Below are 15,841 nucleotides of genomic sequence, written 5' to 3'. Positions count from 1 at the left end.
AAGCACTCCTTCCTGAGGCCAATAATACGCTGTTGCTCTGGTGACCTGACACATCCGTCCCACTGCCACGGGGGCGGATCTGGCCAGAGTTGCCACTAATGAGATCAAGAAAAAGCGAGTGACCTGCCTGGGCAAGAGCCAAATCGGAGCTGAAGCTGCTTCGCTCCTACAGAAATTCTCAGTTTTCTGCCTTGTAAGTTTCAATGTCAACATTGACTGGATGTTCTCTGAAAGCTCCTTGTAATTGTTCATACTCTGGTCTTGCCTTTTTTCATAACACTGCATATGGTTGTAAAGGAGTATCCCATCTGCAGACTTTATAGGGCCAAACTTGACTAAGCTTTCTGAATTGTTTTGCCAAATATTCACTTAAGTATTTCATGTCTCTAGGCAATACATTTTAGTTGATTGGAGAGAAGATGTATGTCGCTTGCATGCAATTAAGGGTGCACGAAAATTTTTAGGGAAGTACAAAAATGTTCTGCAGGCACACAGATGTGCATTGGTACAGATCCCCCCAAAGTTTTTTTTAATGCTTCATGGAATCCTCATGACTCAGAAAAGATGGTCTGCTGCAGAATCTTCAGGTTGGATTCAGAGACACCCGAACTCATTTGAACCTGTTGCAGATTTCTCTGGCATTCTTGTATTATTATTCTTATTATTATTATTATTATTATTATTATTATTATTATTATTACATTTCTATGCCGCCCCTTGCCAAAGCCTCGGGGCGGCTTACAACACAATGATTATGCTTGTAGCAAGCATAATCACAGAATTGGTCCTTGCATGTGTGAAGAAAATAGGAATATTCCTTTATTCTCCTACATCTGCAATTTTTATACATAAAAATTCTTAAAGAGAAAAAAGCCTGTCACCCAAATTATCAGGAAAGCACTTTTTTGTCAACGAAAAGCTTGCTGAAACTTGATTAATTTGGCAGTATTTGATCATTGGCATGCAGTTGTACTTAAGACTAGACAGGTTTTGATCACTGACTTTGTATGAAATTTCATTGATGAAATCTTAAGACATGTTCCTAAACTAAGGGTGGGGTCCTATAAGCATTTACTAGTTTTATTTTTTATTTTGTGTTTTTTGTTTTAATATGTTTATATATTGTAAGCTGCTTAGGAAGGTGCTTATAGGTGGCTTATAAATGCATGTAATATGCCATGCCATTTCCTTCTCTGAGGAAACCAGCAGAGGATTGGGCAGTACAGATGTTCTCAGGGTTCAAATGCTGGAGTAAACATACATAGCTCCATGCCAGCTGAATGAAATGTTGATAAATCCCAAAACGGGTGGGAGGAATCATACTTTTGGTTTCCTATGCCCTCCCTGTTTGTGAATTCCTTGTCTATCCAGTTATACAATCTGTTTCTGAAATGCAGTCAACAGGCTGGAGTTCACAGGTGATATTTAGTAGTTAAAAGTTGATTAAGGCGGTAGAGTCTCCAGTTCAGATATTGGACATCTTCTATCAGCCATGTAGTCACTGCCTGCCCTCATCTAGCCCCATCAGTAACAGTTGTTTTGTTCTTTTGTTTGATCTCTGTGTTGCAAAAAGAGCCACTGAGTACAGAAGAGCAGCATGATAAGAGAAGCCATTCTGACCAGGTTTCCTGCTGTAGGTTTTCTTGCTTTGTTTTCTTCCCCTTTCAGGGTATCATAACAGGATCTCTAATTCACTTCAGAAGAAAAGTGGCTTGGAGGGAGGTGGTTTTAGCACTGAAAAAATATTAATGATAATTTTAATAATTAGATTAATAAGCAGATTCTTCTCCCATCCGAACATTCAGGCATGGCATCCAGTAGAGCGCCTTTGGGAAGACGTGGAGGGAGATCAGAATTCAATAGCAGGTTTACGAGCAAAATACCCTGAAAACACACCAAGCTTCTAAGACAGTAGAGAGAAGAATGTTGGATTCTTCAAAACAAAACATACTGAAACCATGTGGGGAAAGGTTGCAGTTTCTTTGGCAGGTTTATTGCATCCAGTTTGATGTAAGAAAATACAAGATCATTAATGTTTATTCCATACACCCATCCCCTCCTGCAAATAAATACATACTGTCATAGTTAGAAAAATCAAGTATTTACAAACGGAGAGAGATAGAAAACCTTATGCTAAGGAGATGTAGCTAAAGATTAGATATTTCTCACATGCAAAAGAAGACATTGGATAATCTTTTGAGCAAGCATTCTTCAGTTTTGTTCAGCTGCATCTCTTGTTCTTTCCAAAGAATTCAGGATTTCTGATTTCTTCTAAGCCCCTCACATTAGAACAGACATGCTATAAAGGTACATGACCTGCTCAGGGGTAGCAGTTGCTCATTTTAGACTCGGGGCATAAATGTCTTAGACTAAAAGTCCCGAGAATTCAGACATCCTGTCTTCAAGGCACACCCACTGCTCTTTGATGTGCTGGATTTCATTTTTCCTTCCAGATGGTCTATTCTCATTAACCTCTTGGTGTCCACCTATTTCAACTGGTGACAGTACAAACATAATTCCCCACCGCCACCTCCCTGTAACTGACTGAACAATCTAACCAATCTATCTGCTATGACACGCAATAGAGCTCCACAGACCCATTTCCCCAGGTTTCTTTTCCAACCCATACTGATGCTTTTCAGTCAATCGGAGTTGAATTTGCATGTAGAACATTGATTCATGCCCTTCAGCATGCAACCAAACATTTATTTTCTACCTGATCTTCTGTCTTGCTTCATGTCATGCTGTGAAAGTCAATGTTAATGCGGGTTGCACATTGAAGCACTAAAATGTGAACATTTGAATGCCCGCGTTGCCACAGCATATCAGAATGCTTGCCTGCAACAAAACCCCCGCAAAACACGAGTGATGTGTGATATGGCTTTACAGTATTTCCAAAATCTCACTATATCCCATCGACCCGCACTGACATTCACCTTTTAGGATTACATGACATGATTCATGTAATTCAGCCCATATTCAGATTGCACAGTTGATCAGTATCTGAAAGATTTTCCAGAAAGTGGTATAACTCAGTGTAGAATTCCTGATGTCAATAGACCATTCATTGAACCATTTTTAGGAGTAGTCTAACACATGCAAATTCAACACAGCACTGAAATGGAACTACTAGGACTGGGGAAAAGCCCAGATAAATGGCCAGGTGAATCCCCCTTGCAAGAGATGCATCTATGTAGAGGCACATATTTTGTATTTCTGTGTTAAGAACAAAATATTGCTACAGATCTGCCAATCTTACAAAGCAGGCCTTTATACTGCAAGTAGTTCTTGAGGAGGGGAAAAGAAAAAACCAACAGCAGGATCAGAATCTAGTTTCACTAAGTTTGGGATCGGTCCTGAAAGGGCTGAGAGTCTTACTAGGATGTGCAGTTGATTGGATGAAGGAGAGAGGTGTATTCCATCAAAGAAAGCAACTAAGCTAAGGTATGAGTTCACAAAATACTATTAGGATACTAAAAATAGGATCTTCTGAAATGAAGTGCTGGAGATATGTCCACACCTTTCAAGAGAATGTGGCCATCTAGTTCCTCATATGAACATTGCTTGGAAGAAGGGGAAGGGTGGGAGGGAATGTCCAACTCCCCTCCAATTCCTGGGAAGTGTATTCCACAAAGGCAACAGAAGGAAGCTACCACCACTAGTACCCAAGAAAAGGAGTTCTTTCTAGATGGGAGATGTTTGCTTAACTCAGTTTGTCAGAGAATTCTTCAGCTCCATACAGCCACTCCATATAGTGAAGCGTATCAATGCTTCAAATATTTTCTTTGTTTTTTAGATAAAAATTTGATCAGGCTGAAAGTCCAATCTTTCTGCTTCCCAAATCTCAAGTCTCTCCTTCTCAAAAGTTGCCACTTGCATCTCATTTTCCTCCCAGGAACCCTGGAGTACCCTGTCCCGAATTAAAAGATTCCCACTCTTTCCCCCGAAAGCCCTGGGAACTTAGTTTCCCCCCACCCATATTTTAACACCACTAGTTTCCCTTTTCTGCCTTTTCCCACAGCCTGAGCTTCTGTCCTGAACCACTACATTTTGCTCTCCTCTCAGTGAACCCAAAAGTCCCTGTTCCTTCATGGCTTCTTAGTGGCAGGCATTAAACGGTAGCTTGACCACTCCTCCATGAAGCTCCATGGAGGCTTCAGCCCAGTTGATGAGGTCACCACCAGCATAGCTAGTGCAGGTTGCCATCTTGTAAATCTCACCCGGCGTCAAGATATGGCCCCACATGTTGAAATCTGAGATTTCTCCAATGAAGGCTTGTGTAGCATCAAAGCGGCCACCAAGAGTGTCCTGTGGGAAGCAGAGTGCAGAAGGATGGTGAATTGAGAGAAACAATGACTCACCTGAAGTGAGTGACAGAACTTGTAGTGAAATGGCTCTTTACCTGTTCCTGACCCAGTACGAAAACACCTCCTGGTTTCACTGGATGCCAGGGAGCCAGATTCTCCCCACTCCCTCTTCGGACTCCATCCTGGTATGACTCCCAAATGCCATCTCGAGTTGACCATGTCACACAGATATGGTGCCACTTCGCGTCATTAATAGCCAAAGGCAGTGTGGCAGCCTGCAAAACAAGGGCAGAAGTGTGCAAAAGGGTGGGGGAGTTTAGTCAGGGATAAACAAACTCATGGAGTCCTCAGTATTACAGATGTAAAAAACCCCTGAATGCTGTAAACTGCCCAGAGAGCTTCAGCTATGGGGTGGTACTGAAACGAAAATCAGCACTGCCACCATGAGGAAGAGCTATGTGGCATCAGGTCAAGCATTCTGCTCACACAGTGGAGAACCAGATGCCTAACAAAAACCTGCAAGCTGGACAGAAGTGCAACAGCATCCTCCCAATCATGTTCCCCAGCAGCTTCTCTACATGGGCACACTGCCTCTGAAACTGGTGCTAGCATATAGCCATCACGACTGATGGCTATTGATATGTAGGTGTTTCTACCAGGAATTCGTTCAGTCCCCTTTCAAAACTGTCTAATTGGTAGCTATGTGTCATGATCTGGGAGTGTTGGATGCTTGCATGGCTTTGGATCCAAGAGAAGTGGCTTCAAATCTGCCTGGGCAAACTTCTCTGAACCCGATCTACCTTGCAGAGGCCAATTGTAAACTTCCAACATTTTCTAGAGGGAGAACAATAAAAACAGAAGAGGCAGAATGGAGCCTGAGGTATTTTGCTTCTCCACCTGACAGAAACATGGAAGTTTAATGTGAGGCCTCAGTATCTATTCAAAAAAGGCTATGACTATGTTGTAAGGGCAAATAAGATAATGCAAATATATAAATGAATTTCAGGAAAATTTTGTGTGACAGAAAAAAAGTCATACAGCACCCACTATTCCCAGCCAGCTTGATTGGAGCACACTGCAAGTTGTAGGATGTTTTCTCTGTCTAAATTATCGTACATAGAATTGCGCCCTTAAATAATTAATTAACAACGTGGGAATTAAACATAGATATGTATGGTATTTATCTATCTACAGATAGTTAATCTCTCAATGTATATTTTTCAAGTGCATGTATACTGGGGTTCCCAGTTATGAGCTCTTGCCTGAGAGCCCTCCTGGCCACCTGCTGAGAACCTGTCTAAGGTTCTGTCAGGATTTACAGCCCATAGTGCTTGACATTGCAGTGAATAAAGCAAGCTCCAATTGCTTACATTTATGGTCAGGATTCAGATCCAGAGAAATGTCACTGAGTTGGTTCAGAACAAGTGACTTTGAATACTGGAAACTTGAACCAAAACGTGACCAAACTACAGAAATATAAACTCTTTGGGAATCCCGCAAACATATCTTCCCACCACCCAAATCGGCAAGCTACTGTCCTAGCTCTAAGGCCCACAACACCAGCCCCAGTTCTGTACCTTGTCGTTGATGAGCAGTTCCATGGGGTTATTTCCCCACTCAATGAGCACTACTTCATTGGCCTGGCCAGGTACTGAGTATGAGAAGGGGGTGCCCATGCCTGGTGCTGAGCTTGATTTGAGCCAGAGGCAGATGGAAAAGGCAAAAATTTCATGATGGAGGGTACGCTTGACCTTAACGTACATATAGTTGGTGCGGAGTGGAAAGCCCACGCGGAAATCCTCGGAGTGTTTCTCCACTTTGTGCCCTGGAGGACAGAGGGGATCAGAGATGTGGGACTGAGCTACCAACAGAGAGAAATGGAGGGGAGGTAGGTTCGTCCATTCACGCACGGCCAACTGACCTGGCTATCTACCAAGCAGCCAGTCCAGACTTGCTTCCCTCTGTTTCTCCATACCCATGTGCCTGTGCCTGTGCCTAAACAGGTCAGCTCTCACGGTCTGCCTGGGAAACTGCAGGAAGTGACCCTGAAGGAACTTGAAAGGCTTCTGCTTCTGTTGTTCCATCACCGTCTCTTCCTCTTCTGCATTGCCCTCCTATCAACCCCTTGCCCTTTCTGGTTTCTTCCTTGTGCTGAATTTTGCACCGTGAGCTCCTCAGGACAGAAATGTTTCCTGTCTTTTTTAATGAAGCCACCTGCCCGCTGACTGTGTGGCATGAATAATGATGACATTCACCCATCAAACTCTGTTCCAGGAAGGAGAACTACTTTCAGCCTGAGGCAAACTTCCATTTCAGAGAACTTCTCGGGTGCCACAACCTAGTGCTGGGCAGGGCCAGGCACCAAATGGATGCAGCAACAGGACCAAAACTGCCAGCCCTGTTTAGCTTAATGCTCTTGCTGCCAGTAACTGAGCCTTAGGAGAGGCATCTCAGCCTTTCAGAAATGGGGAGGCAGCATGCGAAATCTGGAAACCCAGTGCAGGTCCACCTGTCCAAGGAAAGGGGCATAGCCATCTGGGCAACACTTGTGGGAGGACTTGGCCTGCAGCCATTCAGTCATCCATTTCCATCCAAGCTATCTTTTCATCTCTAACTCATGCCAGCCACATGTGGGTGGTTTTGATCTAATAATCCAGTTTCCTTCACCATGTTACTAATCCCCATGTCTTTTATCCTGCCTTTCCACAGATCCATCCCTCCAGCAAACCACTGATTGTCATTCTCTCCACCCACCCCTCTACCCATCTCTGTTCCCAATGGATTATGATTCAGCCCACTACCTAGTTAGGTACACTCAGCCATTTTGTTTGTTTTAAAAGTCAGATAATTCAGGGCACAAACCTGTCATAATCCCCGAAACTATGAGGCAAATGTTCATAGGATGCAGAGCACGAGGAGTGGCGGAGGTGATCTTTGCCTCACAGTTCCTCCTGGTCTGCATTTTTTCTAGGTAGCCATTCTTGGCTGTCCTCAGCATTTCAGGGGGTGTTGCAGCAGCTTCAGGGGACCTTGTACCCTGGCCACTCCAGTCTCCTCCCTTCCACTTCTCCTAACCCCATGATGCCCCCTTCTTCCCCTTCCTGGAGTTGCTTTCTGATATCAAAGCACGGCCTGTGCAGTTCTTTCCATGCTGGCTGTGAGGGGCTGAAGGAGGGGATTGGGGCTCTGATTCCCACTCCAAGCTCAGAGTATTCTCTCTGAGCTCAAAGCAGGGAGTCCAACCTCTGCCATGGCTCCTCAGGCAATGTCTAGGGCCATAAGGTTGTTCCCTTATTTAATACTTTATTGAGGTCCAAGAAGGTATAGCAGGCAGAGCTTTGAACAACCAACACTGTTATAACAACCAAGGCCCAAGTTATAATTCTAAGCCAGCTATGCAACTCACGAGGTGACCTTGAGCCTGTCCCTTAGCCCAGCCTACCGCACAGCATTGTTTGTAAGGATATGGAGAGAACCTTGCATGCTGCATCAAGCTGCTTTATGATATAGAAATGCAACCAATAAATTTGAACAATTCTATTTATCCATTAATCTCTTCACATCAAATGATCTCTCTACATCATCACAAGCATTTATCAGCCTGTCCTCTCTGCTCAGCTCCCTATCTTTAATCCATCTCATTACCTAAAGCAGGAGAGTGGTACCCCTCTCAGCCCAAGGACTGAATTTCATTTCAGAGGCTCTCTTCAAGCCCACATTCTAGTTGTGGATGTGACCAAAGGCAAAGGAGTGGGGCCAACATGCCGGCAATACTAGCATAGTTTTATGGCCAATAACTAAACCTTAGAAGAGGCATTTCAATGTTTTGGAATAGGAGGAAAACTGCACAGATGGGATGAAGCCAACAGAAAGGGGAAAGGGGGGGCTTTCTGGGGAAACCCAAGGGCCAGATTAGGACACCCAGTCTGAGGATCTGCACCTCTAATTTAAACCTGTCTCTGGCTAACAGTTTCCTTAATCTTCCATCCATGTGTGCATTAGGCCAGAGCGAAATTCTTTCTCCTCACCCTGATCCCAGCCAGCCTCTGGTAGTGTCACTCACCTTTCTCAACACTCTGTCCTTGAGAAGCATGTTTGTGCCTCAGCCCAGCTGCTGTTGGCCCACCATGAGTGTGGTTTTCAGAAGTGTTCAACTTCTCATGGATCTGATGCTCCAAGAGGGTTATCTTCTTTTGCAGAGCATCCCGCAGGGATGTGGAGAAGACGGAGCTGTTCCGATTGTGCTGGTGAAGAGAGGACAGGACAGAGTTGTGTTAGCAGTAGTTTCAGTGATTCCATCTTTGCTGCTGTTGTGGATGCCCTGACATTCACCTGGAACTCCCTCCCAGAGCACCTGTTAGAAGTTGCCTCTCTCTTCCTGCTGTCCCCGCATGAAAGCCACCATTTCCTCAAGCCTTCTGCACAGCCTCCTAGTTCTGATCCCCTTTAGCCTAAACCTAAGTATACACAATGAAACAGAATGCCTTGCCCTGCTGTTACTCTTCCCTCCATCCGTTGCTTCATCTGCATGCAATTTTTGATTGCTAGTATCTCAGGGTAGGGAGACCTCTGTTTAATGCCTTGATCATTCTCTCAAATGATCTGCTACATCATCAGTTATTAGTTTTATTAATATTAATGTTCCCTGATCTCTGGAAGCCCATTTCACCTGACTTCAGGTCTCATGGAACAAATGGCCCACTAACCAGGCAATCCTGTGCATGTCTACTCAGTCCTAATGAGTTCAATGGGATTTACCCCCAGTTAAGTGTGCATAGGATTGCAGTCATAGTCAGCTTTCAGGGGCAGCCCTGCCATGCAGCCGGTTGAAACAGCCTGCTTCAGGTGGCACTAACACGGAGACAGGCAGGAATTAGTATCTGAACAGTACAACAAGTGTTGGCCCTGGTGTGAGGAGGAGGAATCTGGGCCCTGCTTCAGGCAGCAAAATGTTCCCATGTTTCTTTCGCTGTCCACACCCTGGAATTGCTAGGTCTAGCGATTTCTGTATTGTCTGCCTGATCTCCAGTTTGGTGTGGGCATGGATATTTAATTCTTGATTATGTATTAAGGGGGAAAGTGAGGGAAAAGCTCAGCAGATTTATTTTTGGTTATCATATTTAGGTTAACACCTTAATTGCTCTGGTAATCCGTGTTTCCACCCACAGCCATGGCAGGAGAGTCATCCTCCATTCCCTCCTCCCAAGCCTAGTTTTGTACAAGCCCTCAAGCACAGAGACAAACCACTGAGAATCAGCAGAATTGAAGCTGATCCTGGATGTCCTGGCTCCTGAGCATTCTTCTAGCACTACTCAGTTAAAATTCCAGAGAAAACATGGGAGTCCTGCTTCATCCTTTTCCTGTCACTTGGTTAAAACATAGCTTGCATGATGGGTGTTTCTCAAACTTGAAAACTGGTGGCCATTTTGGTAGACTAACAAAATTTTGGCTTGTTCTGTACATCAGAGCAGGTAGTTCATATTTTAATCACGTTCGTCTGGCATTCTTATTTAAACAGCAACATGTATTTGCTTGTTTGTTTATTATATTTATATCCCACCTTTCAGAACTCAAGGTGATTACATGTGGTACCCAGGTAGTCCCCCCTTCAAGCTCTGGCCAGCCACAGACTGCTTAGCTTCAATTATGTAGCATGAGGCTGTATATTCATGCAGTGTTTAATATTTTTGGTAAATGAATTCCATTAATACATTCAGAGGTTTCTGTAAGATTATTGGGCATTTTTAAAATCTATAAAATATCACAGATGCTTGGTTTTACAGTTCTCAAAACTGTAAATCTGTGTCTGCAGAGATCACATGCCTATTCTTCACTGCAAAAATGTTATAAAATAAATATACAGAGTTGAGAAAAATACCATTAAGTTCTTAATCCCACTGTTTCTTTGCAAATCTATGTACACAGAATCAACCCCATTACTTCTAAAGTGCCAAGTTTCAAAAAATTCAATGAATAGAAGAAGATTGTTGGGAGTGGAATAGATCTGTACAAGAATCTAGGTGTGAGGAGGGAGGGGCAAAAAGTAAAAATGAAAGTGAAACCTTTTGAACAGTCTACTCCACAAACTTTTGGAACTTTTTGTGTGTAGCCTGAGTTTTATATTATTCTTTCCCAAATGAGATGCTTCTCATCTACTGTTGTATTAGTATTTGCATTACAAATTATTCACATTCAGCCAGTTAATGAAAGAAGCATTTTTAGCCAATTAAAGGGGACTTTACCTTAACAGTTAATAGATTAAATCTTATTACCCTACCAACAGTATTTTTAGGGGAATCAATAAAGCCACATGTGCAAGAACTACACCTTAACGTCCAGTGTAATATTGTAAAGGACACCAGAGCACAACTATCAACTAAGTGGCACTGCCATTCTGGGCAGTATGATGTTTTTCATGGCTCTCCTCACCTTGTAGATCCCATGCTCCTGTGGGAGAACCCAGGAATCCTGCTCTCAGCCTCAGTTTTCTCCCTGACAGATTGATCAGTGCTCCTGGAGAGAGATGGGGTTTCTTTGGCCTGTGTCATCTGCTCAGACCCTTGTTCAACTGAATAATTGCTGTCTTAAGATTTAGTACACAGAGGTAAGGCCTACACAGAATAGTCTGCAAGGCGGCAGATTCTGGTAGTTTTGTTGCAAGAGCAAGTTAGACTCAGGGAAAGTGAGTGCAGATTTGAACCCAGATATCCTGAGTTCTTGTGCAACACAATACACCACTCTTGCATATTGTAAGAGAGCCTGGATAATCAACCAGTGTGTCCCCTCTCTGCCCCCAGTATGTTGTCTTACCCTGGAGTGGTCAGATTTTCTATATTGTCCTCGCATGTGGGAAGGACACTCTTCAGTTACAGATAGAATCTCAAGTGGATTGGACATCTGTTTGGGCTTTTTGCTGAATGTTTTTGAAAAATGTGTTGTCATTTTTTTTTTTTTTGCTCTTATAATGATTTTAATGTTGCAAAAACACTTCACATTTTCTTCAGAAAAGCACTGTTGTTATTTATATTCTAATCTAATCTCTCTCTCCTGAGAGGGTGGGATTCCTGGCTTGCACACTACATGCGACGACACACTACATGGTGTGACTTCCTGCTGTGGAGGGGTGCAGTCAACAGTTGCAAACCAAGCAACTTGCTTCCTGGAGCCTTAATTAGTCCCACTTGAGAGTCAGCCAGCTTCCCAATCACTTACAGCCCCAGACAGACTGAGAGGGAGGAGGGAGGAGGCCCAGATGCACAGGACAAAGGGGACAGGGCCTATTAGGGAATGGGCTCCCATGAGGAGTTAGCAGAAAGCACCTGTGCTGGGGGAACTATGAAGAAGAAAGAAGAAGACATGGCAGGGCTGTGAGGCAGGACAGACAACTACAAACATGCTTCTGCGTGAAGGGAGAGGACAGCCCGTGCACTTGATCTGCCTCACCGAGAAAGCAAGCTTCTATGCGAGTGCCATTCCATAGTTTTATCAAGGCCAGGACATGCTGGCTACTGAAAAGAGCAGGTGATTAGGTTCACTAATTTACTTATGCTCTAAACTCTGTGTGTCCTTCTAAGGCACCCCTATTTCTATAAAGGGATGTATCGGCAGGGGAGAGGAGGGTGTATGATTTCGGGAAGACAGAAAGATAATGTGGGGGAAGGCAACAGGAGGTGAGGAACATGTGGGCAACAAGCTAGCTAATCCAGGGGGATCAGATACAACAGGGATCCTCAGGAATTTCAGGAAAAGTCCATGGAAAGCAGGATGGTGAGGACTTTGGCCTCCCTTGTGGGCCATCCCCTAAGGCCATCTCTGATCACGGTCCCCCTGACATGGCTCCTGCGGATGGGCTCAGATTATGGGTTCTTGTATTGTTGACCCTCATAATGTTACAGCACCAAATGACCACCTGGGTTGCCTGCACAGTGGGGCAGGATCTGTATTTTATATTTGGCCTTCCTCTCTTCCTCCCTCCTAATCTTTTGTTCCATCCTTCTTATCTGTCCTTACATCTCTACTTATTTACTTACTATGCATGCAATCCATCTATGTGTTCTGCAACATGCTATGTCTCTCCTTATCTCTTGGTACCCTTAGCCCTTTTCACATGGCTATTTGGGGAGGCACTTCATTTCTCCACAACTGAGGGATATAATTGTAAGCGACAGAAAGTATGAAAGGTTTGACAGAGAGACCCCATACTGCGTGGACGGCGCAGGTTACCGGGATGGTATTTCAGCTCACACAACAAACTTATGAGGTGAGGCTAAGGGGCAGTCTGGCAGGCCAGGAGAAATCCTAAGGCCACTTTCAGTTTCTGTCAGGAGCAAGAGAAACAGAAATGTAGCATTTGATCTTTGTGTTTTGCCATTCTGGAAAGTGTGGTAGCCCTGAAGATGGAGGCCATTCTGTTCTATGAGTGGCAGATACAGTGGAGGCTGGGGGAAATGAGGCCTTGTGACCTATCTTCTTTCCTAGGCCCAAAATGCTTCTTACAGGCCCTGCTCTTATGTGAGCAGAGATAGATGGATGCATTTATGGAAAAATAAACTTGTCCACAGGAAGAACTGGACAATAATTGTTGGGATATTTCCCCCTCAACCAGAAGGCATATGAAACAGCATTGTTGTTCATGGTACTTAATGTACACATTTCATTGTTGTTTCTGGTCACTGGGTTTTGAACTTTTTCTCTAACATCCCAACAACTTTAACATGAATAAGAGGCAAACACAATATATCATAATATTATATTACATGACATTACATTTATATTCCACCTTTTCCTTTTTGCAAGGAACCCAAGGATATTCTATTTTATCCTCACAACCTCCCAGGTGTGTTAGGCTGAAAGTCAGTGACTGTCCCAGCGTCACCCAGTGAGCTTCACGGTGAGTAGGGGCTAAAACCTGGATCTCCTTAGGCACTGCTCTAACCACCACACCACACAGGCTCTGGATGTGTAACCCCAGGTTGTGGCTTCTGTCCCACAACCTTCATCTCTCAGCTCTCTCCTACTTCTCCACACGGATCAACAGCTGAAGTGCACAAGCTGACAAAGGAGAGAAGAAAGACAGGGCATATCCAGGAATTGGGATGGAAGAAGGGAGAAGTAGCAAATGGATGCTTGGCAAGCTGATAACATATGACAAAAAGGGTTAGAAGTGTGTCATTTAAGGAAAGGTTAAGGAAGCTGTGCACATTTAGACCGCAGGAAAGAAGATTAAACTGGGACTAATTTGGAATCTCTTATCTATTTTAAAAACTGTCCCAAAGAGGGACGGCAGCAATTTAGTCTGTTCACAGAGACTGGCCCATGGGCAATAAATTTGCACTGCAAGAATATAGTTTTAAGAAATAGAAATCTGGGAGTGGGGAGGATGGATGCCTTTTTAACTGGAAGAACTGTACCTTGTATTTGCTAAGCCTAGCATGGTTCAAATATGCTTGGGGATATTGAATTATATTGCATAGGCAAAGGGTATATAATGCCATGTGTAAAATTTTCATGTCTACAAATCTATCCTTGAGCACAATAATTTTCACTGGAGTTAATTCACATTAATTCCTGTGTTTTTCTGAATGACAGTAACAATAAAGTAGGGTTTGATGTGCAGAGAAATTATGAGGTATGCACCAACCTATAAATGTTCTGGGAGTAGAAATTTTGGAAAGTGCTGGAATAGAGACCTCATGAATACAGAGAGAATGTCCTGCTTCATAAGATACATGAATAAATAGGCTTCTATGCTAGTTGGTGAATTGGTGTTTGGGATGGAAGGGATGGATAAATGAATGCACTGATGAGTAAGTGATTCTGCCTGTCTTACTTGGGGTCCTTGAGAAATAGAAACTATTTCCCCTCTAATAGCGACAGACCTCAGTATGTGATTTTCCCATCCAGATGTTGGTGGACTTATTGATTGATTTAAAACGTTTATATGCCATCCTTCATGTATAACATCTCAGGATGGCTTACAATCTTTGAAGTCCACCCCTGGTTATAGTAGAGGTGGGCTTCAAAGATTACATTCTACCTTTTGCATTAAATGATCAAATTATCACTATAGGATAAGATTTTAGCTGCATGAATTTCTGTGTGCATTGGGCAGATGTGAAGAGGCAGCAGAAAAGATGGTGACTCTGGTAGGAAAAGCATGGGGTGTGCAGGGGAAAAGCATTGGGAAAGCTGAACTTACAGTGGATTGTGTGTTAGATGTGGTATCTTTTACAGGGAAAGGATGAACGGCACTGTACAGCATTATTTTTAGTGGATACATGGATTGCCAGGGGCAAACAAGGAAGAAGGAAGGATTAACTGATAAACATAAATTTGAAAATATGATTACTTGCAAATGAGCATTTTGTGACGGTAGATAGATTTATGGACAAGGGAGAGAGAGAGAGAGGATGAAGTTTAGGGATGAATTCAAGAATGGATGGTACATTGGGACAGTAAAGGATATTTTTTATCAAGGAGACGTAACTAGCGTACAAGCCTTGGTACCTGTAGATGTTCCAGTCTCTCCTTGAGGGATTCCAGCATCCTCTCCATCTGGTATACCCCTGCAGATGTCTCCTTGGGTGGATCCTCCATGGTGTTTGCAGCTGCAGCTGTCTTGCGAAAGGCATCATGGGTGTTGTGCCCCACCTGTAGTTCATGGTGCTCCCGTTGTCCAAAATGATGGTACTCATTCTCTCGTGCATGGATTCCTTCATGGAGATCCCGGTGGCCAGCCTCATGGTGGACCCTATGACCATCTTCATGATGGCCTTGATGACCATCCTCACGATGACCCTGATGAACATCTTCATGATGTGTCCTGTGACCATCCTCATGGTGGGCACGATGGCCACCCTCATGATGGCCTCGATGGCCACCCTCATGATGGCCGTGGCCATGCCCGTGGCCGTGGCCATGGCTGTGATTCTCTTCGTGGTGGCCACCATGGTGCTCCCCGGTGTGCCTGCGGGAATGAGCTTCACAACGGCTCAGCTTGGCAGTCAACTCCCGTACTGTCTCCCTTTGATCCAGGATCATCTCCTTCTGGTGCACCACTGTCTCCCGCAGATGCAAGATGGTTTCCTTGGCTTCCTCAAGAGTCCCTACCCAGTGCCCATTATTCCCACTGTTTGCTCCTGTTCCATGTCGCTGCTGGCTGGCTGACTGGCAGCCGTTATCCATGTCCAGTGGCATAGGACTGCAGATAAATTTGGGCAAGCCATATTCAGAGGCTGGTGCCAGAGGGGAAAAGATGAGGCAGAGCAATGCCCAGTGCATGACCATCTCCACAGCAGCGATTTCTCTGGCAAATGGGAAAGGTATGGAGATGGGGGTGGAGAGAGCAGCTTGGGATGGATTTGATAGCCAGGGAAAGAGAATAGAGAAGAATCCAGTTAGAGGCCACTGGTTTAGAGACAAAGCACTCTGTCATGCAACAGATTTTGATGCAACATCGATCATCCAGACCCTCTCTGAGAAGACCACAAAAAATCCCAAGATTCCTGTTCAGTGCCACCAATGAAGGGGTTGAA

General features: G+C 44.1%; 1 protein-coding gene across 1 annotated transcript; it reads right to left on the bottom strand.

The window, feature by feature from the left end:
• Positions 1-2,226: 2,226 nt before the first annotated feature.
• LOC123032185 (neuronal pentraxin-1-like) lies at positions 2,227-15,593 on the bottom strand. The gene is made up of 5 exons (XM_044447897.1): positions 14,814-15,593; positions 8,371-8,551; positions 5,885-6,168; positions 4,403-4,582; positions 2,227-4,308 (listed from the first exon to the last, which is right to left on the bottom strand). The coding sequence occupies exons 1-5, from the start codon at positions 15,591-15,593 to the stop codon at positions 4,099-4,101; spliced, it is 1,635 nt and encodes a 544-aa protein (XP_044303832.1). The 3' UTR covers positions 2,227-4,098.
• Positions 15,594-15,841: the final 248 nt, after the last annotated feature.

The sequence above is a fragment of the Varanus komodoensis genome, unplaced genomic scaffold (assembly GCF_004798865.1).
Source record: "Varanus komodoensis strain SLA01 unplaced genomic scaffold, ASM479886v1 scaffold53, whole genome shotgun sequence".
Taxonomy (NCBI): domain Eukaryota; kingdom Metazoa; phylum Chordata; class Lepidosauria; order Squamata; family Varanidae; genus Varanus; species Varanus komodoensis.
This window is presented reverse-complemented; position numbering and strand designations above follow the sequence as displayed.